The 26,933-nt window shown below is 39.5% G+C and overlaps 3 protein-coding genes and 1 long non-coding RNA gene across 7 annotated transcripts; 2 read left to right on the forward strand and 2 right to left on the reverse strand.

The window, feature by feature from the left end:
- The first annotated feature begins 375 nt into the window (after window positions 1-375).
- ndufa4l2a (NDUFA4 mitochondrial complex associated like 2a) lies at window positions 376-4,019 on the forward strand. Its single transcript, XM_086044003.1, has 4 exons — window positions 376-544; window positions 3,382-3,467; window positions 3,676-3,736; window positions 3,825-4,019. Exons 1-4 carry the CDS (start codon window positions 500-502, stop codon window positions 3,879-3,881), a joined length of 249 nt encoding a protein of 82 aa, XP_085900129.1. The 5' UTR covers window positions 376-499; the 3' UTR covers window positions 3,882-4,019.
- A 2,780-nt stretch (window positions 4,020-6,799) lies between these two features.
- On the forward strand, window positions 6,800-14,704 carry LOC147153300 (uncharacterized). The gene is made up of 3 exons (XR_015088501.1): window positions 6,800-6,892; window positions 8,144-8,274; window positions 14,594-14,704. It is a non-coding gene; the product is annotated as an uncharacterized LOC147153300 (long non-coding RNA).
- On the reverse strand, window positions 12,257-17,035 carry LOC147153301 (neurexophilin-2-like). Its single transcript, XM_086044016.1, has 2 exons — window positions 16,903-17,035; window positions 12,257-13,209 (listed from the first exon to the last, which is right to left on the reverse strand). The coding sequence occupies exons 1-2, from the start codon at window positions 16,978-16,980 to the stop codon at window positions 12,385-12,387; spliced, it is 903 nt and encodes a 300-aa protein (XP_085900142.1). The 5' UTR covers window positions 16,981-17,035; the 3' UTR covers window positions 12,257-12,384.
- Window positions 17,036-19,776: 2,741 nt separating this feature from the next.
- stac3 (SH3 and cysteine rich domain 3) lies at window positions 19,777-25,418 on the reverse strand. Of its 4 annotated transcripts, none has more exons than XM_086044061.1 (13): window positions 25,378-25,418; window positions 24,175-24,206; window positions 23,731-23,809; window positions 23,021-23,142; window positions 22,801-22,898; window positions 22,104-22,164; window positions 21,860-21,957; window positions 21,673-21,742; window positions 21,495-21,544; window positions 21,003-21,085; window positions 20,868-20,919; window positions 20,524-20,661; window positions 19,777-20,375 (listed from the first exon to the last, which is right to left on the reverse strand). In XM_086044061.1, the coding sequence occupies exons 3-13, from the start codon at window positions 23,739-23,741 to the stop codon at window positions 20,268-20,270; spliced, it is 891 nt and encodes a 296-aa protein (XP_085900187.1). In that variant the 5' UTR covers window positions 23,742-23,809; window positions 24,175-24,206; window positions 25,378-25,418; the 3' UTR covers window positions 19,777-20,267. The 4 variants fall into 4 exon arrangements, with proteins under 4 accessions (XP_085900187.1, XP_085900168.1, XP_085900178.1 ...); XM_086044042.1 differs by having other exon boundaries at window positions 22,989-23,142; XM_086044052.1 differs by lacking the exon at window positions 25,378-25,418 and adding an exon at window positions 25,001-25,234.
- Window positions 25,419-26,933: the final 1,515 nt, after the last annotated feature.

Consider the following 26,933-nt stretch of genomic DNA (forward strand, 5'->3'; position numbering starts at 1 on the left):
TTTTTTCAGCTCTCCGTTGAGATGCAGTTCTCGTGAGACTTCACATCTTCCTGTGCCGTTTCTGTAACTGATACTGTATGTTGTGAGTGAGGAGCTCTATATCGACACCATCGTTTGTGCACTTTCCCATTTCCTCTAGTTTACTCCCAAAGGGCCGCGAAGGCAAGGGAGCAAAGATCTTTGGCTCTCTACAGGAACCTCGGCAATGACACAGCATCCTCATTAGATAAGAATTGTTGTCAAATAATTTTCATGAACAAGTGTCACAAAAACTTTGAAAAGAAAAAGCAGTGGAATTAATGGCACCGGCAAGAGATCTGAGGCAACTGTAATCAGATATAAAAGGACCTGTTTCTCCTCCCACTACCCCTCCTCCCTCCTGCTGCCTCCTCGTTCAATGCAGCAGGTCTAGATGTGAACTAACTAACGAACTAACTGGGACCGAGCAAACGCAAGGAGCTGATTTAAGTCCCCTTTTGTTTAAAAGTAGTGCGGTGCAATGATATTTCGGACAGCGGTGGAGCATGCCAAGAAGCATCCTGGTGTGAGTAATTTTATTCATTTCGCCAAACGTTTTTCACGCATTTGATCAGAAGCTACGAGTCGCACGGATAATACATCTAATGCGTTGATGTGATGAAGTTAATTCTCAGAACACATGCCTGCATAAATGTTGATGAGAAAGAAAACCCACAATGTTCTATGAAATAACTTGAGACTGAAAAAAAGATGAATGAAAATTAGGCTTTACTTTATTTTTGTTGTCCAACAGAATTATTTACCCAAAAAATAACAGATGTGCAATTGAATTGAGATCACGGCTCTTCAGAATAGTCTGCTTTGTTCTTTGCCATTTTAGCTGTGTGTTTTGGATCTTGATTTTATTGGTCCGGAATGCTTTGATAGTCTTAAAATTTCCACGCTATGGATGTGCCAACCATAGCAAAGCAGCCTCAGCACAAAACCAGTCCTTCGCCATGTTTCACAGTAGGTACACTGTTCTCTTCTTTGTGTACACCTTAGCAGCAATATTAACACCACAATTGTCACTGGAATAACTTGAAACTGATATAGAGTGGAATTTGCCAAAACGAATACTGACAAATTGCACATCTCCTGGGAAAATGTGCTTTGGACAGATGAGACATGTGTTGTCACATGTGTTGAATCTTTATAGATAGAAGCATATAAAGAAAAACTGTTCCTACTGTGAAACATGGAGGAGGCTCAGTTAAATTCTGGGGCTGCTTTGCTAAATCCAGCACTGGGTGACTTGAGTCCATGCAGGGTACCATAAAATCTCAAGGCTGACTAGTGAATATCAGAAAGCTGAGTTTCCGCTGAAGGTCATGAGTCATTCATCAGGTTCACAACCTAAAACAAATAGCATAAAATACCCAAGATTGGCAAAGAACAACACATTGGACTATTCTGAAGAGTACTAAACAAAATCCTATTAAATATCTGTGGCAGGATCTGAGAAGTATTTAAGAAGGCATCTTTCAAACCTGAGCTAGCTGGAGCGGTTTGCTCACAAGGAGTGGACCAAAATACCTGTTGACAGGCACACAACTGACACTGAAGTCTCATTAAGAGTTAACAAAATCGGACAAGATGCAAAGTTAAGGGGGCCATAGCTTTTTGTTAAAGACAGTTTCATTAGTTGATGATTACTGACTTAGGAGCGACTCCACAACGTGTTTAGCCGCATTAGCGGCCAGACGAAACTTGTTCCTAGCTATCTGGTCTGGCATAAGGCGCAGCGAGCTTGCCTCGATACCAGCTACCCATGTGTGGTGGTGGTTCAATTAGCGGAAACAATTTGAAAAAAAATCTCAGTTTTGCTCTTTGTTGTGTTTGGTTGAGGCGCTAATTTTGATTCACAAACTGTGATGTGAAACTGCTTATTTTGAGCCTATTTTGTCATTTCTGTCGACTGAAAATGACATCAAAGTTGCTCAGGGCTCAGGTAACGACCAATTACGGCTAACCTGTTTTCTGAAGCTGACCCACACTTGGCTGTTAACAGAGCCATGAGCAACTGTGATGTCATTTTCAGTTGACAGAAGTAACAAAATGGCCGCCTCCTTGAAACGGCTAAAAACGGGTGGATTTTGCTGCTGAATTTGTAATCCACAAATGACAATATTAATCAGAATGCTGTATTTCAACTAGTGGGCCTGCATAGAACATATTCTGGAAAAAAAATATGGTTGGGTTGACTTCCACTTTAAGCACTTGTTCTTTGCCAAATGAACTTGGTATGTCGCATCTTTGAGGTGGACGGATTATTTGGGCAAAGGAGAATTGCTCACAAAACAGATTTTGATAGGTTTGTTAACAGTGTTTGAGAGAAATGCGCCTTCTGTCGACATAGAAAAAGTCTTGGCTCTTTTGAGTTCAGCTCATGAAAAATGCGAGTAAAAGCAAAAGTGTTGCCTTTATATTTATGCTTGGTATATTTTGTTCATTTCTCCATCGATTGACTCTAACACTGTTGTTTTCTATCCATTAGTGATTAGTCGTAGCAGCATGCACATGTGTTTGGAAGTCTAATCGTGTCTCATCTCATTTGATGCGATTGCTTAAGTTAATTGGCACCGAGCACTTTGGAAAAGGAGCCAAAGTGTGAGAGGCGTGCGAGACTCAAAGGGGTGCAAACAGCCAAACTGACAAAATCATTTTGGGGAGGGATCCAAGTCAGCACCTGCAGGGGAGAGGATTTTATACATATATTTATTCATCCATACATTTGTTTTCAAGCTGCTCTTTTGCCAGAGAGCTCTTACTTGTGACTTCTTGTTAATGGTTTGGGGGTGGGGAGTGTAGACTCTCCAAGCCCCCACCATCACATCATATGAGATGGAAGGACCAAAAATATAAGAAGACTGAGAGTTGGTCAGAAAATGGTGCTCAAAAATCACATGAAATTAATAGTATTGTTATTATTCACAATGATTACAATTCATAGACATATTCCAACATTAGTGTGGCTGCTGTTGTTATGTATTATGATTATTGTTATTGACACATATTACATAGACAGACCAGCTACATTATCACTTGCACAATACATAGAGCTGTTTTGAATATTTTGCCTATACACATGCTTGCACAATTTTGACTCTCTCGTGTAACAAATTGGGGTAATCTAAATATTTGACGCAGCTCTAATAGATTTGGGCTCGAATACTTTTGTTTGCGCTTACATGTGACATCTTCGTTTTTTTCATTCTGATGATGATTAGGCTGACGACGAGGATGATTATGTTTATTGATAATAATCATAATCCTACTAAAAACAATATTGGCAATTTAGCATTAGATTGTGCACTTTACGGACGGAAGATTCATAACGTTTTTGTCGTCTGTCTCCCGCAGCTAATCCCTCAATTTTTCTTCATCTGCTTGGGAATGGGCGGCGCAAGTCTATACCTGGTCCGATTGGCCAAAGGACCTCATGTCACGTAAGTGCCTTGACCTGGTGACACCGCGTAGCATCAGTGAATTTTGTGAAGAGAATGTGTTGCTAAGATGGAGAAATGAAAAATAAGGGGGAGGCTACTCCAAACCCTTATTGATGAATTCATTGGTATGTAACACAATTCTTTTCAAAACTGTCCCAATTAATGGAGATCAGAGTGTAACATTCGGCAGTCTCTATGTGTGTTTTAGCTGGGATAAAACCAATAACCCTGAGCCCTGGAATAAACTTGACCCCACATATCAGTACAAGGTAATATAGCAACCACACAAACACACACGCGCACATTGCATCAAGACAACATAAACGGGCCTCTGAATCTTCCTGTTTTCTGCTTTAGTTTGTGGCCATCACCACTGACTATAAAAATCTGAAGAAGGACGGACCTGAATTCTGAAGTGTTTCCTCCACGCCCGGGCAGTCCAAACAGTCACATGCAAATACTGTAACCACATAACATTGAATTCCTTTTAAAATGTTTCAGAACTGTGATTTTGCTGTTTAGTAATAAATAAAAATTAGAAAAAAATAGTCATCATTAACAGTTTTATTTGACTCCCTTTTTCTTAAATTCTTCTTTCTTAATTAAATATAAAGGGAACATATTATAGAAAAGAAACATATTTTAATTGCTTGTACAGTATACAAAAACTTGCCCAGCCATTAAGTGTGAAACTACACAACCGAGTAAATCTTAGCAACCCATTTTGCAATTCTGCCCCTGGTTGTCATGGTTACGAAGGGCATACTCTGCATCTGTGTGAGATGGAAACATACAACAACATGCTAGGTGCTTCCATGTTAGGACAGTATTACAAAGCTCACACACTCATTTCAGACATTTCAATTCCTCACAGGGTTAAATCATTCTGACGTTTGATTACCAAATTAATAAAAAGCCTGTCTCGTTATGAGTTGAATATTGAAATATGTGTCAGGACTGAGCACTAAAACGCAAATCATCTCGGGATATGGGAGGCTCTCATGGATAGAAGCAATGTGCAGCCATGCATTTTCCATCGCAGTTGTGTGAGCTGGACTCTGTCTCAGCTGACTTTGACTGGACTTGATGATTGGTGTCAGATAGGAATCTTTTTCCATGCATCTGTTAACTCTGCGTGCGTGTGCGTGTGTGTGCGCGTGCATGTGTGTGTGTGGCAGTTACCAGAAAGAGTGGTGTGTGTACAACACAGCCTGCTTGTCATTCAAACGTCTTTTGATCAGAAAGAGATGCAGCAGTGCGCGATACACTGGAAGTCATCACAGAACAACCTGGCACACACACACACACACACAACTAATAGTCCTAAATAATTGAAATTATACCGTAGGCGTCCTATCCCACATCCTACAAACTGGCATCAAACCCCAGGAAATGTACAGGTATGGAAAAGCAACCATTCACACTCATATTAGCTCGAGAAAACTCACACAATATGGGGTTTATGTTTCCAGCTGTATTTTAATGCACCCAAATTGTTTGTTAAAACAAGATGCATTCAATGTCACATAAAATAACTGGAAAAGCAAAAATCTGATTTGGGTTCTTGCCATTCCATGATGACCAATGAAAAATGACTGTAAACAACAATGCGGCCCTATAAAGGGCTTTCAGGTTCATTTTTATCATAGTCGTGCTCCCAAAGAGCAACAGCATGAGAGATTAGAATAAAAAATAATTCCTCTTAGTCCAAGTGGGGTTGAAGTGAGGTAACAAAATGCTTACACACGAAGAATATCTGCGGGTTTAGGAGTCTTCCCTGAGGGACGCCCGCACGCCGTGTCAAAGCAGCAGTCAGGTCATGAGAAGCGGGTGCAGATGCGACGCGGATGAGACACTATTTGTCTTGTAATGTTGCTTGTGCGTCTCTGAGGATGTGCATCCTCCGTCTGTTTGTATGTGTTTGCTAAGGACCGGCCCGAAAGATCCCCTGGCCTTTGAGCCGTGCTTCAGCTGGTCAGCCTCTGTGGACGTGACACATTCCACTGGGGGCAAAAACTGCAAAGGCTGAGCTTGATTGCAAAACACTGAGACATGGAACAAAGGCCCATTCATTTTGGGGCAAAATAATTATTAAATGCTCCAGTAGGCAGCAGCAGCACACAGTAGACTTCTGGTTTTGCTTTTTTTTTTTTGTAATTGAGATATTTTTAAAACTCAAGGAAATATTACTTGTAAAAAAAATTTCAAAATGTGACTAAAAGTGTTGTGGAAACATTTTTAGCAATAACTACTTGAAAAAAAAAAAGAAAAGGAAAATAAAGGAATTGCAATCCTACTACCAGGGTTATAATGGTTTTGGATTATAGTTAGGCTTCATTTCATTTGGAGTTTTTTAGTCTTTAGAGTGGCTTTAGCTTTGATTTGTTTTATTTTATTCTTGAAAAAAATATGTTTGGGTTGACTTGCCCATGAGTAAGCAACTATGGTACAATGAAACTTTCATTTTAATTTATTTTCTTCCTAGTGTGATGTTGTAATTCCAGTTATCTTATATCTCTTTTTTTCTTTGCACTGTTCCCAAATGTTATTTCATTGAAAGGAAATGACCAGAGGAAATTCCAGCAGTGCAACACGCTGGTTCTGTGTTGATCATCTACAAAGATCCCTCCGTCCTTCTTTTCCACATTGTCAAGGCAAGTAACATTTCGCTAGGAATCCCCAAACAGAGAACATATGTACATTGACGTTGTCATGCTAAACAAAAAAATGGTTTATTTCAATACTGTGATATAAACGGTGGGGTTTAGTTCCCAGAATCTGCAACAAAGCCAAGCACCCTTAAGAATTTGAAGAGGGGCTTTGTGACCAAAAGCCAAATACCTAAAAGTATTTTCACTTGTGTTCCTTTTTGGAAAGCAAACAATGCAACCCACTTTAACAGAGTGGGCAGCAGTGGGTGAATACTACTTGAAAATGTATATAACTGAGGGATTTAATTAGGTAGTATCATGCTCTCAACAATAAATACAATAGTTTATTCAGATACAAGTTGAATTTGTTCCATGACCACACTTGTAACTCAAACACTCATCTCAAATCATTTTCCCAAGGGAAATGAATGGAAATGCAATTAATCCCAAAATGTAAGTACTACTGTGATTTAAAAAGAAAAGTAGCATTTCATAATATTGAACGTTTTAAATACATACAATCATGACATAATGAAATATAATGTGAAGAATTAAAGAGTTTTTGCCTCATTTCTTGCTTCTATTCAATGGACATTGTGATGCTCCTTCTGGTGTAAGTGCCTTGGCCACCTGGTGGCAGTATTGTACAGATATAGAGACATACACGAAGAAGAGTTTCACAGCTGACTCAGTAAGCTTCAGTGATATTACCGGTAGTCATTTATCACAAAGGAAAGAATCGAATGTCCATCGATAGCCATCGAACATATGTCTGTAAGTATTGTTATATTGTCTGTCTTCGTGTGTTGCTCAAACTCTTGTATTAAAAAATCCATTGTTTAAAGAGTTATAACATTGTGACACAGATGCTATTTGTTAGCCCGTCTATGGAGTTTTGCATCGTTTGTTAGCATGAAGCTAACATTTATAAAGCAAAAACATCTGGTTGTTTTAAATACACATGTGATTACTTTAGCTTACCTCAGTGGTGGGCAACTCTGGTCTTCGAGGGCTTCTTTCCTGCATGTTTTAGATGTCTCCCTCCTCCAACACACCTGCACTGAAGCAGTTAATTGAATCAAAACATGCAATATGATGTTTCACCTTCAAGAGGCGCAAGACCTTAGTACAGTCTCCTGAGCGCGGAAGAGAAAAGATATTTTAGTGTCTGGGAGAATACGTGCACCACTAGATTCGACAGGGAACGCCCACATTTCAAAGTTGCTCCAATTAGAGTGCGTACATTTCATGAAGGTGCCTCGGTGACGCACTTAACCTGATGGGAGAATTTTCACAGCCATAATAGTAAGCAGTAGCATTCTTTTTCTGACTTGAGAGAATATGTCCTATTGACAGGAAGCTGAGGCGGCCTGTAGCCAAATGGTCAGTGAGTCTAACCCCTCCCCCACATAGAAGGTCTTGGCGGGCAGCTCCACCTACTGGTGGCAATCTGCACTGCGCAGTCTTAAAGGGGCATTGTAGATTGTAGCACTACTTTGAGATGTCCAATGTGCTCTCATAATCAGTCACATGAAAAGAGACTTAAAATAAGTTTGTAGATTGGAACTACAGTTGGATCTTGAATTCTATAAGGACAATCCATTGCAGGATGCTGATGGCTTTGTTTGAATTTGGAATACATTTCTCCTATAGGAAGTGCTGCTTACACTTATCGCTGAAGGAGAGCTAACATCATGCGTCCCTTTTCCATATTGTTGACCGTCATACAAGAGTAAAAATAAATTAAACAATAAATGATGTGCTTTCATTCAGGTTTGGTACTACAAGGGGCATCTTGTTTGTGGGAGGACACTCGTAATCTCAAAAACTTTAAGAGCAGTAAGAATACACAAGATGATCCCACCCCGCTATCATGTGTGTGTTTTCTCAAGTTTCAAAAATCGTTTTCTATGTTAAAAATTGATATGTGTGTAACCCACTCGTTTGAGTGAACCTCAAATTGTATTCATAGTACTCCATGGACACAAGATAAAGCTTCCTATTTTTGTCCGGTTGCCTTCACAGCCAGGCCTCGACAGCATGCAATGACAGTCTTCATAACTAAAAGCCTGCCTCCTTCAGCTGTCAGGAAGTTGGAGCTTGAGTCCATCTGAAGGCAGTCACGGCCTGGTTGCGTGATGGTGTGACTGACCAAGGTAGGTGGAGACACTGACAGTGAGCCACAAAGACACAAAAAGGCTCCCACAGCTTTGAAAGAAAAAAAAATCCCAAAGTGTTGGCTATAGTTGAAAGATTCTGCAGAAGCAACCAGCAGCCCTTTTGAAGTTTAGAGTCTGAATCCTCCTGGAGAGTTAGGATGTTTCCAGCTATTCATGTTGGATGGGAAAGGGCAAGTCCAGTCCTTCCCGCAGTAATACTGTGAAGGATACAACTTTTGAGCCAAGGCATTTTTACATTGGGAAAAAAAAACTCACAGCACACCGCCCAAAATAGTCACAAATAGTGGAATACACAGATTAATGGCCATCCAGTGGAAGAGCATTTCATTGGTCTGCCTGCCACTATACATGGCATAGATAGACATAAAAAGTTACATTATCTGTGTAGTAAATACTGCAAATACTAATTAAACACTACCAAAAGGGTGTGAATGAATGTTAATCAGTTTTCCGTTTAAACAAATCCTGGAAAATGGAATCCAATTAATTGATGTAAAAAATGCATTCCGTGAGGGGCTGTAGTGAGGACTCGCACTCGGAGTGAAACCTTGTGTCAAATCTCACTCGCGAGACAGATGGTGAGATGGAACTGTGGAAAAGGAAGTTAAAAAAATTCTTACCATCTCAGTTCATTTTCGTCACTTGTGTTCCTCCTTTCGGTCACTGCTCTTCCTCTGCTGCCTCCAACCTTCCGGAGCTGTCTCATTCCTCAATATTTGCACGAGTGACATGAAACTCTTGACAACTGTGAGGCAGTAAAAAAAAAAAAAAAGGACAATTAGCATCTCCTCATAGCTCATAGCATGTTGAAGCGTATTCAGACCTCCACTCAGGTGAAAAATTTGACTAAAAGCACTGATATGCAGAAACATCAAGACTTGCAGTTACACAGTTTGAGGCTGCTTTTTTTTTTTTTTTTAATAACAAATTGGTTTTCACACTGAACACATTCAACACCTCTGTCCAGAGTGCAAGAATGCAGAATAATTAGCAGCATCTTCTCATGTGTAACATTGACTGTGTGAAGAACTGCGATCCTGCATAAGACATCACATTTTCCACAAAGTCGGATCCGCCTCTTAAAGGCGCACAAAATGTTGGTGCCAGGGTGCCAGGGTCACTCAGCTCAGTTCAAGGCAGACGGCCACCCCATTGTGAAAGTAAATGAAATAATTAAAAAGAAATCATTTTTAAATTGAAATGATTTTGATTCAAATCATTTTGAGTACTACTTTATGTGTTAAAATGTACGAGAGAAGACAAGGACTGCCGCATGGTGAAGCTGGTTGATGGATTTTTTGATAGATGGCGGTCGTGCTCCCGTTTGATTGTGACAGCAAGCAGGCAAACACCTTTGCCTTTAATGACATTTGTTACCAAACGTCTGCATGGGTGATGTAAACCTGACCAATTCAGTCCTGTGGCCTATTTTCATATTGTCGATCTCAGCCTAAAACTGAATCGAGGAAAATCAATCATCAATAATCAATAACTTTTTCATTCTTTGCTTACCAAATAAAAATTGAAAGAATGAACGATAATGTTCTGTCTCAACTAAAAACGTTTGGGCTCTTTTTGTTGTTGTTTATGCGTGATTGCTCAGCTTGTGTCTTTGGTAAACATGGCGAGCGAGCCTGTGCAAAAACACTTTCATCACACCACATAATATACTTTGCACCGGGGGGGTTGGGAACAAGGGAGTGGAACTAATGGGCCTTTTGAAGTTCTAAACAATCCACAGAATAAAAGGCAGCTAAGGCCCAAATGTGTTTTTTTCATTGGCATGCTTATGGAAGATTATGAAAAGTGTAATAGTAATATGTTAGGGCTTGTTTGTTAGTCAGCTTCTGTTTGTGTGCTGCTTTGTCCAAACACACTAAATTATTGTTGCAGCATAATTGAAGTGTGTCTCCTTTCATCTTTTGGCGTCATGATGTTTCCTAAGCTTTTGGTGTATTAAGTCTTACGTAAAGCGCAGCAGGCTGTACAGTCAACCGTCTTTCAAAACAAAATAGTCCGCAGCCCAGCTTTCCTTTTTGCCGACCGGAGATAATCACAGCTATCAGCGCACAACGGCATGGTCGGACATGACATTTCTATCATGCTCTCCGTGACCTTGGTTTAAAAAGCCTTCAAGATTGCAGCGATGAATGATTGGACATGACTGCTAGGATCTTTGGGCATTGTGGACATTTGAAGGTGTCAATGGACACGTTTTCAAGATGGAATAACGCTCAGTTGAGCACTTCTGAGACTCCCGCCAAGGTTCAAATGTTGGCAGAGTTTTGAAAAAAAAAAAAAAAAAGGTTGTGCAATCGGCAAGGTGTGTGCTTACAAGAATGAAACAATAGATGTGAATGGCCTTTATTGTGAAGGCACACGCAAACACCAAAGACTGTTCTTTGTCCTGCTAATGTCACTTATGCACTTGTCAGATTGTGTCAATAAAACAACACACGTCAACACACACACACACACACACACACACACAAAAACAAACTCATTATACATCATAGCATGTGGTGGGGATGTAAAATGACGGGACCAATCCAAATTTCTATCACTATGTAATGGGTTCTTCCTTGGTAAATGTGCCACACCGTTACAAAGTTGCACTGAAGTCACTCGTCCAGCTTTTATGTAACTAATGTACGGCATATAACTAGCAAATCATCTGCCATCAAAACAGTACTCTACCTCCACTCTCTGCAGAAAAAAAAGTAGCATTCTTTTATGGGAACACAGCAAAAGTACTTCAGGTGTTTCGGTTGAAAGCGAAAACCATCGGTGGAGGAAAGGAGCCAAGAACATGTGCACTTTTTGGCTACGGATGTTTGTCTCACTGAGGTAATGCTAGCTAAACCATAGATACTCAAAATTAATTGAATTGTTTTTCTTTTGAACACCATTTTGCCCTCATATCCTGGACATTACATTTACAGTCCAATGATGCCTGTCAGATTGAGCGCACTGCAAAGTGATCCTGCGGCATGAACATTTTTGGGGTTTGGTGTCTTCTACACTGCTCAACTGGGGAACTGGTGTCACCCCAGCAACCAGCCGCACTTCTCAAATGCAACGGGACTCGACCCTTTAACAATTCACTTCTTACAGGCTCAAGCTTGATAAAATTGTCTACTGCAGGTCAGTTTGTAGTCATCTCCTTCTTTTAGTCAGTTCTCCACAATTTCCCACCATCGACTGGATTCTGTTCATTTCTAGTACTGTCTTTCCGAGTAACAAAATACAAGGTCAACTATTCTCTGGAATGTTTTGCGTTTGAGTTCCGAGGTACCATTACACTGTATATTATATTAATGATCAACAAATGCTTCTTAAGAAAAAGTGCATTAGGGCTATTCCACCGAATGGGAGGCATTTGCTTGTTGTAACTCTGTCAAATTTGAATTTCTGCCTTCTAAAATCTAAGTCTTAATACACATTAAGCACACAAAATATATGTTGGTCCATCTTAAGCTACTTTATTTTTATGTAATTGTTTTATTGTACTGAAACTCCTACTGTTGATAGAAGGACTGAAAGTAACAGGGGTGACTTTCTAGCATACAATTAGCATATATCTATATTACATTTATGCTAATAGACGCACACACACACAGACACTGTCGTTATCATTATCATAACAAAAATAAACGAGTGAACTTACTTTTAGCCTCGCCATGGCCTGCAGGGGATCTGAACGATGCGATTCCCAGCGGCATGTGACTTGTGGACTATTCCACATTTTTCAGAGTGCTAAACAGGGTAACAGCAAGACTGCGTGAAACCCAGGGAAATTATAATATTTCAGTCTGATTTTAGGAGGCAGGGTACCAAAAACAAAGTCTGAAAGGGAGTTTAAATGAATCTTCTGTATTGTATTCATATGAAATCAGATCAATGTGATGGACACTTTGCTTGATAAAGAACATGTTTACGGTTCATTTTATTGCGTGTTTATACATTTGACTTCATGGGGACACAAATTACAACAATTCATTGGAATGGCGCATTACACACTTGGTCCATCTAACCACTTTTAGAAACTGAAGTACAGTTAGTGTTTCATATTTCAGTTAGAGCCAGTCATCCAAAGTGCTGATGGTTCTGGTCTGCCTGAAAGTTGCGGTCCGGGCAAACTTTCTGAACCAGTCTGTAGTCAGTACCAGTGAAGGCGATGAAGATGCATATCACTTTAAACGGTTTGGCACAGATCCACGCTGCCTGTGACTGAGTGTTTTCCGAGTAGCACGTCTGACCCGGGTCGTACATGCAGGGCTTGGTCTTCTTGGACCGGTTTGTTCTCTGGTACTCGATGCGGCAGTTGAGTTCAGTCATCACCATTAAGTCCTGCTGCTGCTTGTGTTGGTCTAGAGAGGTGGAACTAGTGGATTGAAAGTGGGAAGCCGGGTCTGGTAACAGTACCGAGTTCCTGGTCTGAATACTTGGAACTCCTGGATCCAGAACCTCCAAGCCAACAGTTTTAGAAGGTGGAACAATGCTGACCGATATGTTTCCTAAATGAGAAGAATTGTGGCGAAAGTAGACGCTAAACGTGCCGTTGATGTGGTCCACGATTTTCCCGGTCACTAGAAGACTGAACTTTAATGTCTGCACATTAAAGTAAAAGTCACCCCAGCCCAAAATCTTCTTGGACTTCGGGGAGACTTTTGAATGAGCTTTGGACAGGGGATTGTACAGATGTTGATCGAGAGCCTGAGAAAAGTTCTGTGGCCAGCCGTACGGGCCAAGGGATCCATACGCAGGGGTTTTGTATTTGGTGGAGATGATCTGTAAATCCTTGGAGATGTGCTTCACCTTCAACGCTGCTCCAACAGTAGCTCCTCTTTCTCCTTCAACTGCTCTCCATTGTTGGCTCGGGAAGTCAGAGGCTTCGGTTGTTTCTTGGCCCTTTAAGGAACAACACGTGAATTAAAGGTCACTTCCCATAGAAGAAGGTAATATGTTATCTGAGTTTATGTTCACATGAATACACATTGGATGAGAAATGACAATGTGAGAACATTTGATCCGGCTGGTCATGCAATTTGAAATACAAATAAAACCCAGATGAATTGTAACAGAAAAATCCCAAACATTGAACTTCAACCTACAATAATTCACCATGCAGAATAAACATGTCAAATGACCCCCCGCCGGGAAAAGTGAAGAGTTGATCAAGAAATTACTTAGCTTTTGACATTGAATTTGGTTTCAAATTCCGCTCTATATTAAAGGAATATGAACCGTAAAAAAAACGTTTAAAGCGGAAGTCTATTCATTAAAATTTCTTTACAATAATATGTTCTACGCAGTCCCACTTTTCTAAACATGGCATTCTGATAAATATTGTGTTTGTGGAATATGAGTTAAGCAGTAACATTTACCTTTTTTTGTCCATCTCAGGTGGTGGCCATTTTGCCACTTTCTGTCAACTGAAAATGACATCACAGTTGCTCATGGCTCAGGAACCGACCAATCACGGCTCACCTATTTTCTGAAGCTGAGCCATGATTGGTCGTTATCTCAGCCCTGAGCAACTGTGATGTCATTTTCAGTTGACAGAAAGTGGCAAAATGGCTGCTCCCTGAGATGGCTAAAACGGAGAGATTTTGCTGCTTAACTCATATTCCACAAACACAATATTAATCGGAATGCTGTGCTTGGACTAGTGGAGGTAGGGTTGGGGAGCGTTTGAATTTGGACGATTCCGGTTCCTAACGATTTTTGATTCACTCGCTTGATGCGCTTGCATCGCAGCTTCAGCGGCAGGAAGGGCTGCTGGCCGTGCGCACACATTTTTCTTTGCGTCCGACTTCCCCTTTAAATGAAGCATCACTCCAGAAGGAAGAGAGAGCCATCTATTTTGTATCCGTTGTAATAAAAGCCTAAATAAAGCTGAACATTAAGTGCTCTTTAACCTCGTTTACTAATATTGTGAGCCGGTAGAAAAAGCGTACATTACTTTGCCTGAAATAGCAATGCTGACAAAAATTAGTTATAAGTACGAAATGAATTGTGCAAATCCAGTTGTCATTCTCGAGTTCCTCTCATTAAAAATCACTTGTAAGTAAAAGTTTGGCTACAGTGTGAGAGACAGGTTCAACTTTTTAATGCATGGAGACAACGAAGGCAAACTTGTGTGAAAACTTGCCGACAGCTGACGAAGGTTTGCATTCTCCTCAATATTTTGGGGGATAAACATCTCCCATGCGGGATGTCATTAAGTGGGATCACCTCCAGCCACCTTGGCCATGTTATGAATTCACATCCGCCGTTCCATGCTGTGTTACAGGCAGGCTCTGCCGCTATATGCGCTGCTCTCACCGAGCCCAATTATAGTCTACAATGTGACAACTATGTCAGTGGATCTGTGACGCCATGCCAGCACAACCTTTGGAGTGAGAGCCATGTAGGATGCCAGCCCAACACGAGGAGGCAACGAATGAATAAACACCTAAAAAAAAAGCCTGAGATGTATCATTACTTTGGAAATGATTTTGTCAATGGCTAGAAAAAGTTTCTCAAGCGACTATGTTTGCACAGCCACTGGGTGCCAGGCAGCTTCTATGGGAGCTCAATTGTCAAATTAGGCATATGACAGTCATGTCCATATGTCTGTTTAAAAGATAAGGGGGAGGGGGGTGGAACAAAATTACTCCAAACCAGTGGTCACCAACATTTTTAAAAGTGAGAGCTCCTTCTTGGGTACGGATTTATGCAAAGGGCAACCAGCTTCATACACACTTCTAAAATAACACATTTGCTCAAATTACCTTTTATAACACCGGTCAACAGCAGATTCTAATCGTAAATGACTTTATGTGTCCCTTAACGATTTTTTTTCACGCTGATTTAAAACAATGTCTTTACTTTTTCTCCAGCACATCAGGTTTGTGGGATATTTTTATTTTTTGTTTTTAAGTTTGACTCATAAAAGCTTACGTAATATCGATTTTACCAAGCGTCGTAATTTATAGCTAAGACGTTTCAGAAAAAAAAATCCACCTATTTTTGAACCTGAGCACTTAATTCCAAACATTACTAAATATATTACGTTGTACAGTACTATTGTTATTATATTATTCTTAACACCTGATGTGCTAGAGAAAAAAACGAGGGCAGATTCGAAATAAGCAAAAACTATTCATCTAGAAAGGTTTACTTGCTATGATTTAGACAAAAATTGTAAACATTTGCTGACCAGTGTAATGTTGTTATTAATATATGTAATTGTTAATAATGATATTCATTTATGTGAAGACACTGATCATGTTAATGATCTCTCACAATAATTAGGAAAGAGATGCATCTAAATATGCAGCTCTTTATTTCTATACATCTGTGCCAGTGTTTACATTTTAAATAATTACTTCTCCAACATTTCAAGACAATCATAATGTCCCATCACTGCTGAGCTATTTTTTAGAATGGGCACGCAGGCTGCTAAAGTGTTACTTGGGAGCAGGCACCACATTGGTGACAACTACTCCAAAACAATACTATGAGGATTGTGAGACAAAATGTTTTCCACCTCAATCACACAATTGGATGACAGATCTGTATGGGAAGTCAAATGCATATTATAAATGGACAGACAGATCAAAATTTAGCAGTAATTGGTCGCAGTTTGTAGTCGGAAACGCTAACGGAAGCCCGTTTAAAATCATAGGTGGACCGACCGACAAATAATTATTGGAGTAACGGCTCATATCTTTAAAAGGTCACAAGTCAGAGCACTCGTAAGTCAAGGTAACACTGTATTAAACATCAGTTGCCGTTTCCAAATTATTACTCCACTGGTCACCATTGGAAATTATTTTGCTCATTCAATGATGGTCACACCTCCAATGTATCATATTTAGATAATGTTTGTCTATATGCTTTTGCTGCAGTTCCGATTTAAAGCAGAATCCTTTTTACTATGTTTATTTGTGTTGTTTGGATGGACACAGAGTGTACAACATATACTTTACAAATTGGCCTATTCTGATGAGGTCAAGCTTGCATTGACAGGTATATACCATCTCCATGTTTACGCTACACTCGATTTGGCAGATACACAATGTATCACGTTCTTATACGCATTTATTAGAGGTCTGAAGATGTCCGATTCCATGCTTTTTTTCCTAAAAGTATCTCTACTGCCATGAAACATATCGCCAATCATGCCACTTGACAGCAAACAATATTAAATGAGTCACTTGTAAATCCAGCCTCAGAGCCACATCATCTTCCAGAAGGCAACACCAGGCTCTAACATAAACGATTAAAAAACAACAACAATCCAGCCACTTTTGATTACCGGTATATCAATCAGTTGAACTAAGTAAACCATCAGCATCAGATAGATATTTTTTTTCACTTGCGAAGTTGCAGAACAATAGTGATAGTGATAGTGATAGTGTCGTTTTTCAGGTGTGAAGGCTACTTAAGGTTTGTCCCCCAATGTAACCTGTGAGGAATTCCATCACAAGACTTAAATCAGAACCTAAATCCCTGTTATAATTTTTTTAAATGAAATGTCCATCACAGGTTGCAAACACTACTGTATAAAATATTGTCTTTAACTCTGAAGAATAATAGTCAAGGTTGTTAACTCACCGCAGAAGGGAGAAGCCACAGGCAGGTGAGAGTCAACTTCAAGCCTATGGACACCATCTTGTACAACCAAAGATCCATTCAGAAAGCAAGAGAGCAAGCTTGACTCAAGAAGATGGCTTTCACCGAGTTGAAGCCTCCAGACTAAGTGAGGACATTCTGCAGTGTGCGGCTGAACCCCCCCCCACCCCCTTTCAAAGTGAGGTATTTCTCCCCTGAACACACACACGCATCTCTGGTGGGCTCCGCTCTGACAGCCACCCACTGTCCTTGCACATTGAAACCACCGGAAGCCTGATAAAGTGGATTCATCCATATAAGAGGATTTGTAAAAATTATACTGACAAGTCAGCTAATGTTATGACAAATCCGTCTGTGTAAAATGGGGAAAAGCCACTGCATCAACAAACTAGACAAGTCTTGCTTAATATTGGAGTAACTTGTACAAATTGATCGACTATCCACACCAAGGACCAGCTTGCAATAAATATAAAAGTCAAACATTTAATTAAAACTAATTGGGAAAAAAAAACTATATCTGATCAGTTGTAAGCGCTCTCTGTCTGTATGTCTGTCGGTCAGTCAGTCAATATGTGTCAGTTCATCAGTCGGTGTGCCTCAATCTGTATCGATTGGTCAGTGTGTTTGTGTGTGTATTTGTATAAATAAAATACTGGATATGGTCTGCATTTGACATAGTCTAGCCATTATTTGAGGCCCTTGTTTTCAAAATGAAACACCATGAGTGAAAATAATAGAGTAGGGAATGGGCTCATTCAGTTTCCATTATTTAGCGCGGTTAGATGATCCAACCGCACAACTTCTAGGCATGATTTTCTGCAAGCTTTATATGCTGTCACTGGCAAAAGCAATGCAATGCAGTGGGTTATTTTCACTGAAATTTACCAGAAATGCCTGGATATTCGGAATTGTCCATTTTGAAATGGAGCCCTTTATTTAGTAAATGAGATAACATTATACTGTAATGGCACTTGTAAGTTCAGTTCTGTGTTTGCCTGCCTTACACTTCTGAGGTTGCAGGTTCGAATCTTGACTTCCTGGCTCTGATTACTCCAGCTAAAAAATTAAAAAATAAAAACTCCAGCTTCCTAACAGTACCACATTCTAAAAAAAAATTACGTTCACTGAAGTCACTAAATCATCCATAGATGTGATTGTGAATTATGGATATATGTGCCCTGTATATGGTGAGCAGTTCAGTTTGGACCCTCTCGCTCTGAGTTAGCTACTCCTACAGTAACCCGGATGAGGGAAAAGTGCTACAGTACCGTATACAGTGGTACCTCTACTTACGAACGTCTCTAAATACGAAATTTTCAAGTCACGAAACGCCTCAACAAGAAAATATTGCCTCTTCTTACGAAAGAAATTTCAAGTTACGAAAGGTAAAAATACAGGATGGGCAGCCATTCGCAGTTCTGGAGTTTCCTGAACGCAACATACTCATAGCTGCTCTGCCATTGGCTAGTCTAGCATCTTCCTGGCATCCCATTGGCTAAGAGGGACCTCTATCGTATGTATCTATGTGTGCAGATAGACAGGTAGAAGATAGATATGTGATGGATATGTCTATGCAAAGTCCTCGTCATTCGCCCCTCGGGCCATGAGATGTTCCAATAGTTTGACGTGAATTAGAAACGAGGAAAAGAAAAAAAAGGAGAAAATAGTTTTTTTGTCCATACAAACGAAGCAAGAGATAATAGAAAAGTATGAAAAGGGCATGCGTTTGGTCGATCTCGCCAAAGAATATGACCGTAATGTATCGACAGTTGCCCCCACTAGGGCAAAAAGCGTTGAGGACATCAATTAAAAGGTAAACGACCATCATTTTTATCCTTTACTCTATTCTTTGTTTTTCTTTACATTATGCACAACCCTCATTTATTGTGCAATAATCTAATTGTAACGTGCATTTGTTACATGTTTTGATGCATTTTTATGCTTTATAAAACATTTATGTCTGAATATTGGGGGCTTGGAACGTATCAGGGCATTTACATGGAAAACACGTCTCTCCTTATAAAATTTTCTACTTAAGAAATTTCTTCCAGAACCAATTAATTTCGTAAGTAGAGGTACCACTGTAATGTACTCGCCGTTTGGCACCCACGGAGCCTCTTACATATTTTGAAACATTTGAAATATTTTGTTTTTTTCTACTGTTAAAGGTTTTTGCATTGTATTATATATATATGTATATATATATATATATATATATATATATATATATATATATATATATATATATATATATATATATATATGTCATGTCATGTCATCTTCCAAACCGCTTATCCTATACAGGGTCGCGGGGAGTTGCTGGAGCCTATCCCAGCCGTCAATGGGCGAAGGCAGACTACACCCCGAACTGGTCGCCAGCCAGTCGCAGGGCACACATAGACACTGTCACTGAGCGGGAATCAATCCCACGCTGCCCGCACACAACTCAGGCGTGTGTACCACTACACTATCAGGGACCTATATATATATATATATATATATATATATATATATATATATATATATATATATATATATATATATATATATATATATATATATATGTGTGTGTGTGTGTACATAAAAACATAATATACCAACCCACGGGAATCATAACATTTCCAAGCAAAAAGTATTGGTATCGGCCGATACCTGTATTTACTTGGTATCGGATCGATACCAAAATTCCCAGTATCGCCCACCCCTATTGCGCAATCGATGTGTGTGTGTGTGTGTGTGTGTGTGTGTGTGTGTGTGTGTGTGTGTGTGTGTGTGTGTGTGTGTGTGCTTGGTGGAGGCACGAAGGTAGCGCAGGTGACTCACCCAGCTACTCTTCCCATGCATTTGGACAGGAAATATGCACACTCAGCTATTTAATGATGAAATAATTGATACTTATTGCATTGAAAAGAAAATCAATGTAAAGCCCGGACCATCTAGAATTAAAATGGAACATCATGCAATCATTGTACAGTATTTATTTTACTCTTCACATGCAGAGATAACGAGAGATAAGAGATAATGGCCAACAGGGGGCGAAACTGCCGCACTTACCTACCCTCACTACAAGTCCCTGGTAGGGCGAGTGTAGAAAATGGATGGATGCTTAGTGTGTTTAATTGTGTCTGTTAATATGCTGCCCTTGTTAATTAGAATATTACATTAGCCGTACTAGAAGATCAAAACCACCAACCACATCCAAAATAAGCCAAATCAATGGCATCTCACGATTTGATTATATTTAAAACATACAGTATACTGTGGCCATATATGCTGGAATAAAAATATTGACTCTCTGACTTTGGTATTTGCATACAAGTGTTTCGACAGATCTTTTATTTTTCTTCTTATACCACAGTGATCTCCTGCAGTAGATTAAAGGGGAAGTAGCCCAGCTTGCGTCCAGTGCTGACCTTCAAGTAGCCACCTTTCTCGTCTCCTTTCTTCACTACGATCTGAAAAGTTAGAGCAACAACGCCACATCCTGGTGATAAGGAGCACTTACGACACACTCTCTTATGGCGCACATTTAGCAACATAGGTAGACATTGATATTGTGACAGGTGAAGAACGCTGTAGCATGCTAAATTAAGGTTTTCCTACCTGGTCTTTCTTCAGTGTGATTTGTCCCATCTCCCTGTTCCCGACGAAAGAGCGTGTGACCTTGTAAACCCTCTCTGAAGCACGCACTTTTATGAGGTAGTTGGTGGGGAAATAGCCGCTCTTCTCACCCATCTTTCCCTGGAAATTGGAAAATTGGAGAGCATTCCATTTCATTATGTCACTCCTTTACATTTTCTACAGAGTTTGCTAATCAGGGTTATCTGAGTATATATATATATATATATATATATATATATATATATATATATATATATATATATATATATATATATATATATATATATATATATATATATATATATATATGTATATGTTGACCTCACCCTCCACCACTCTTCATTGGAGTCGTCCAGGACTGTAATGCGGTCACCAGGGCTAAAATAAAACAGACAAGATATCCTTGGTTTGTTTACATACTGATATTTTATCCCAGAATCAATATGTTTTGTCTTATTTACTGAAAGTCCAGATCATCCTTTTCTATGGCCTTGAAGCGGTAGAGAGCCAAGTAGTAGTGAGACTGGGAAAAGGTTCCTTTTTGCTGTTGTCAAAAGAGCACAGATGCAGCAGTTTTCATTTTAAAATAATACCAACTACTGAATGATGTGCTTTAAAAATGTACATTTTGGCGAAAATACCACTAATAAATGGATAAATATAACACAAAACTCATTGTGCATGGTGAGAAATTGGTGTCTAGAAATGATTTAAAAAGTGACAGAGATCCAACCCAGATCCTCTTGACTGTAGCATACTAACTAACCACTTCCTTTCCATGCTGCTCGTGAGTCGTAACCCTACTAACACATACTGTATTCATCTAGCAGTTGCATCAATACAAATAAAAGTGTTGTAAACTTGCCATGCCACAACAATGCAAACTCCCAGCTGAACTCCCAAAGCATTTCAAATAAATAATACAATTTGCTTGTGCAAATCTTTTAGCTTACCTTGTCATCTGCTTTTTCTCCTCCTTTCTCCTTCTTCTCTTCAGGCTTCCCTGTATAACCACCAGACACCAGACTCATTCCATGAAGCTTTTGTCCATATGATCAATTCCATGCTGTGTTCTGTTTAAAAGTGCATCTGATATGACCTCATCCGGGAACCTCTTTTTTTGTTTTGTACCTTCTCCTCCATCCTCATTTTCTTTGGGTTGTTGATTCTCATCTTCCTCTTCCTCCATCATCATCAGCATCTTGTGGAAAAAGAAAGAGTTGTTTTCTTTGTATTAGTACTTGTAAATTATATTCTAGAAAGCGTTGACGTTGTTGAAGAAATGAGACATTTCATAATCATAAAACAGGTCACTTACATTTTTCTTGTCATTTTCATTCTTTTTGCGCTCTTTATTAGCCATGATGACACCCACCCTTAGAGTGTCAAAGACCGGGTCGTTACGATTGGGATTGTCTGATTGATGATAGTTATGAGTTGATGACGGTTATCCAGATTGTGCATCACGGAGCAATATAGGAAACAAAAATGCAACTCTCAAAATTACCACTTCACAAGCATTCACAGATGTTTTATGGTTTAGTGTCAGAAAAAAAACTCACTTGGATCTGGTTGATCGCTGCTATACAGAGGGGAGCTGTAGGCCCGTCTGAAGCCAGGAGGCTACAGAGACAAAATGTACAATTTCATAGTTCTATGTGAGTAACAAACACCAGGAGTACAAACAGTAGACTAAAGATATTGACGTTCCCTCTGAGTGGTACTTACAGTGGAACCTCTAAAGTTGAATGCCCATTAATATAAAGTTTGAACTGTGTTTAGTGCTTGTAGTATGTGACGAGACTTGCCTCATAGGCACTCTCTCTATGCATGTTCATCTTTTGAGGTGTGGTGCTTGCATGGTTTTTTTTTTTCAAGTACACTAGCATGGCAGTTAATAATGTGAGAGTGTTACTTGATACCCGTCAACCCCGGGGTGTACTGAATCTTACACAATAACCATCCCCACAAGTTTTTTTGTATTCATGTTTGCCGATGTACCCACTGTGCCACATACACTGTCGTGGAAATTGTCATGTGTAATCTAACGTGTTGTTGATGATATGCTGTGATTTGCAATCGCTTTTTTTAGCTTCGTAGATCAAATGGATTCTTGATTCAAACAAATCAGAGGCTAACAAGTGTTCTGGGAAGGGCTGTGTTCAACCTCAGTGGTTACACTGTGTATTGTAATGTTTCCTGTTCAATTCTATTCCAAGTGCCTTACATATCAAGAAGACACAGACAAGAGTGACTCACTATTTTGCCAAAGCACTTCTGGAACTCAACATAGGACTGACATGAATGATGGATGTTGGTCTTGCAGTTTTTACACCTCAGAGCAAATTTGTTGTTCACTGTAAGATCAGAAAAGCATGTTAGAGATGCACCAGAGCTTTAAGGTTCGAAAAGAGATTCTGATATTGTCATTATTTGCCATTGCATACAGACTATCATGCGAGCACAGACGTCACAGAACTTGGGCTTCTTGCAGTAGTGATCCTTGAACTTGTGGGGCTTGTCATTGACACGGATGACAGGTTCTGGAGGTTCTGGTTCCTTCTCCTCCACCTCCACTTCCTCTTCATATATAAAGTACACCTGGAGACCACACAACATACAGTAACCCACTTGGATCATGTGGCTCATAAATAGGGATGTTTGAGAACACTTGGTTCCAGACCGATACCAGTACAAGTATTCACTCTTTACATACTCACCGATACCGAGAACGATACCTTTAGAACTTTTGATATATAAAATTTCACTTTATATAATGACAAAAAAAATGCGAACAAAGACCTTTCTTTCTGATGCAGATGATTTGCTGATGCATCATACTGACACAGTATAGCACCAACTACCGCCGAAGTCAATTTACTCAATGTTAGATTTTTTTTTGGCCTTAAGTATTGCTGACTGGTATCCGCAACTTCCACAAATTCCAGATACCTTAAATTTTAAGGTTTAAAATAAGGCCAGTATCGGCTTGATACCAATACCTGGTATGGTCATAATGTTTATAGAGAAATTGTTTATTTTCAGAATGTCTTCTTGGAAAAGCCTCTCAAAAGTGGCACTACAATACTACCAATACTTTTTCTAGTTGACACCCCCCTGCGTTCCTGGCTATTTTTGAGCGGGCGCCCCTGTTTGACCGTGTTGGCTTGGCACAACCCTGTCACCCACCGTGTCTCCATCCTCTTTCACAACATTGTCAGGAGCTGGAGGATTGTCATGAATATCCACCGAGTTTTTGTCATCTTCCCTGGTAGATGAGACAAAACACAGTCTTAGTACCAGTATTCACTTTTTAAATATTCAACACAAAATTGTATATTCTGTTTTAAAGATTTGTGTATGTGAACTCCTGATACTAAAAAATACACAACAGGCACTTCTATGTTTGTTTTAATTTATTCACACAATGATTACCTGCTTCACACAAAGGAGCGCTATACCTTCTCATATGAACAGAAAGCTGCATTAGCAGCACATTTCAACAAAATAGTAATCAATAGTAGTCAAAAATTGTATTCTTGTGAAGAGAAAGACAGCCACATGGAAACTAGGCAAACAAGAACACTTCCTGTGGCATTTGTCATCGAAACAGATTCCTAGAAGTATACTCACTGGTCCATTGTGTTCTGTCACCACTGCTACACCTACAATGATAGACAGTAGATATATTTAGTCTTATATACCACTTGATATTATCATTTGTGTTATCTTTAAGTAGTAGTTGGTGGCGATAATAGCATTATTTTACTACTTACATATTTTATTTGTTTTATTATTACCGATTGCAAATTATCAGGGTTAAAATGTTGGCCTTGCATTATAGGAAGTCTAAATGTTTTCAATTTGTTTATGTCAAATATAACAGAAAAATAATTAGATATTGCACAATTAATTGAAAGATATTACAAAACTACCACTTCTACTAATACTGCTACCACTACTACTACTACTACTATTACTACTACTACCACTACTACTACTGCTACTACTACTACTACTAATAATAATGTTTGAATATGTTCATACATTTTATTTTTAAGAACATTTTAAAGCACTAAAGGCCATGTTAAAAAGCAGCAACAAATGACATGACAGGGAACAAAAATGTTGAATGTGTTTCTTTTAAGTTGGACATGCAAATTATCCATGAGACATATATTCACACTGCACTTGTGCGCTTGGCCTAAACTTAACTATTCTAGGCTACTGAAATTGAATCTCACCACAGCTAAAGTGGGTGCTAGGTTGTCAAAGCAAAACTAAGCGGCAAAAAAATCATCTTTGTTGCTGTTTCACTGTTTTTAGATGTCAGAGTCAAGAAAACATCTCAAATAGAACTGCAAATACATTGGATCACTTTGTACAGTATTGTGCTGACAATGCTGTGTTTTTCATAAAGATAAATATTGTAATGTCAAACAAGCTGGGACATACATACCTTTTTGTGGAAGGTCACAGCAGAAGAAGGATTGCGCTAGTTCTGTTCACGAGTAAGTCCTTCAGCTGTTGCCACTAACTAGAGTGTTTTTTAGGGGGTGGGGGGATCAGTGGATCAGAATCCGATAACCCACCTGACCAAGCAATGCCTTCGCTTGGCTCATGCTAACGCTGTCTTCGCATGTCTTTATTTCGCTTTAGGTGATTTCCAACATGATTCCCAGAGTCCTCATGTGAGTTGATGGCTGACTATGACGTTGAATGTGTTTGAATGAGAGTTTATGTGAATGCCAAGCTGAGCGCTCATGTGTCAAGCTGACTGTTTTGGACAGCTGTGGACCTCAGACTGTGGTGCGAGGATGAGGAGAAATTAGATACCTTTTCTACCCCTCCATCTTCGTCACACGTCCCCTTTCACCTTTTCCGCATTTTCCCCCCAACCAAGCCTACAAACATATGCATCTTTACTACTCACTGGCAAAACAAATCACAAATATCAGTTATTGTCATCCAGTCAGGTCCTCAGTTTTGGGAAAGTCTTCCATTGTACAGTTCAAGAAAGAAAGAAAGAAAGAAAGAAAGAAAGAAAGAAAGAAAGAAAGAAAAAAAGAAAGAACCTCTCATGGGCCCAAGTCCCACAATATGTCAGCATCCCGCAGAGGAATTCAGTTCAGTGAGCACCTGGATTAAGTCTATTTGTGTGTGCATACGTGTGTGTGTATGTCCGAATGAGCAAACAGTCTCAAGGGGCGTTAAGAGGAGAAGAAGAGAAAATTCAAGACTTGGACTTACCTTCAAACAAGAGGCAAAGAAGACTCCTCATTTGTTATAGGTAGACATCTTATTATTTAGGTGGTATGGTCACACAGTTCTGAGTTTGGTCTGAAGTTGGGGGTTCAAATCCAGGCTACAACCTTCCTGCGTGTGTGCATGTTCTCCCTAATGCTTGCGTCGGTTTTCTCCATATACTCTGGCTTTCTCCCACATTTCAGAAACTTGGTTCGTAGGTTTAAATGAGGACTCATAGTCCTTAGTTTTGAATGTGAGTATTTGAATGTGTCTCTATGTGTGTACTGCAATTGGCTGGCAACCATTCCAGGGAGCACCCCACCTTACGCCAAAAGTCAAAATAGGATTTTAGGCGATAGAACAACCAATTTTCATTATTTGAGTTGCTTTATAAGGAGGTTCTTGTTTTTACAATAAAAGCAGTGATACAGAGCATGTATTGTTATTATTATTATTATTATTATTATTATTATGAGCATGTTTGATACTGAATTTTCCGAAAGAATATTCAACAAACTATAAGCCTAATACAAGTGACCACAAGGCAATAACAAAATGTTTTATGTGCAAAGGTAACAGATAGCTACAGCACGGAACAGTGCCCATGTGCCTGCCAATAACAGACAACACATCTAAAATGGGTCCGCTGATAGTGTAGTGGTACACACGCCTGAGTTGTGTGCAGGCAGCGTGGGATCGATTCCAGCTCAGTGACAGTGTCTATGTGTGCCCTGCGACTGGCTGGCGACCAGTTCGGGGTGTAGTCTGCCTTCGCCCATTGACGGCTGGGATAGGCTCCAGCAACTCCCCGCGACCCTATATAGGATAAGCGGTTTGGAAGATGACATGACATGACATCTAAAATGGGACAACAAGTTAATTTAGGCCATTATGCATAATTAATCAAAACAAACAACTGTGCATTGGCAATATTTGGGGGGTATTTATTTAAAAAATACACAATTTAGAAACAACTATTACAATAAGAACACTTATGGGGAAAAAGACAATTCACACAAACGTACAAACAAAACAAAACACTGAATAAAAGCAACATCCTTATCCTAACAGTCATCCTTATTTACCAGTTTAAATATACAGTATGTTTGAAAAGAAGAAGTATAAACTTTTCAGTTCCTATCCCT

This window comes from Filicampus tigris, chromosome 1, assembly GCF_054856515.1.
Source record: "Filicampus tigris isolate MCC_2025a chromosome 1, RoL_Ftig_1.0, whole genome shotgun sequence".
NCBI lineage: Eukaryota > Metazoa > Chordata > Actinopteri > Syngnathiformes > Syngnathidae > Filicampus > Filicampus tigris.

Bases quoted from the DNA above. Each gene is read 5' to 3' on its own strand.
- ndufa4l2a (XM_086044003.1), top strand. From the start codon at position 500: ATGATATTTCGGACAGCGGTGGAGCATGCCAAGAAGCATCCTGGT. The intron at 3,468-3,675 runs GTAAGTGCCTTG...TGTGTGTTTTAG, and splicing joins GCCAAAGGACCTCATGTCAC to CTGGGATAAAACCAATAACC. The intron at 3,737-3,824 runs GTAATATAGCAA...TTTCTGCTTTAG, and splicing joins ACCCCACATATCAGTACAAG to TTTGTGGCCATCACCACTGA.
- LOC147153301 (XM_086044016.1), bottom strand. From the start codon at position 16,980: ATGGATCTTTGGTTGTACAAGATGGTGTCCATAGGCTTGAAGTTGACT. The intron at 13,210-16,902 runs GTGAGTTAACAA...TGTTCCTTAAAG, and splicing joins TGTGGCTTCTCCCTTCTGCG to GGCCAAGAAACAACCGAAGC.
- stac3 (XM_086044042.1), bottom strand. The intron at 22,899-22,988 runs GTATGCAATGGC...CTGATCTTACAG, and splicing joins CTGTGCTCGCATGATAGTCT to TGAACAACAAATTTGCTCTG. The intron at 20,662-20,867 runs GTGAGGTCAACA...TCCAATTTCCAG, and splicing joins CCAATGAAGAGTGGTGGAGG to GGAAAGATGGGTGAGAAGAG.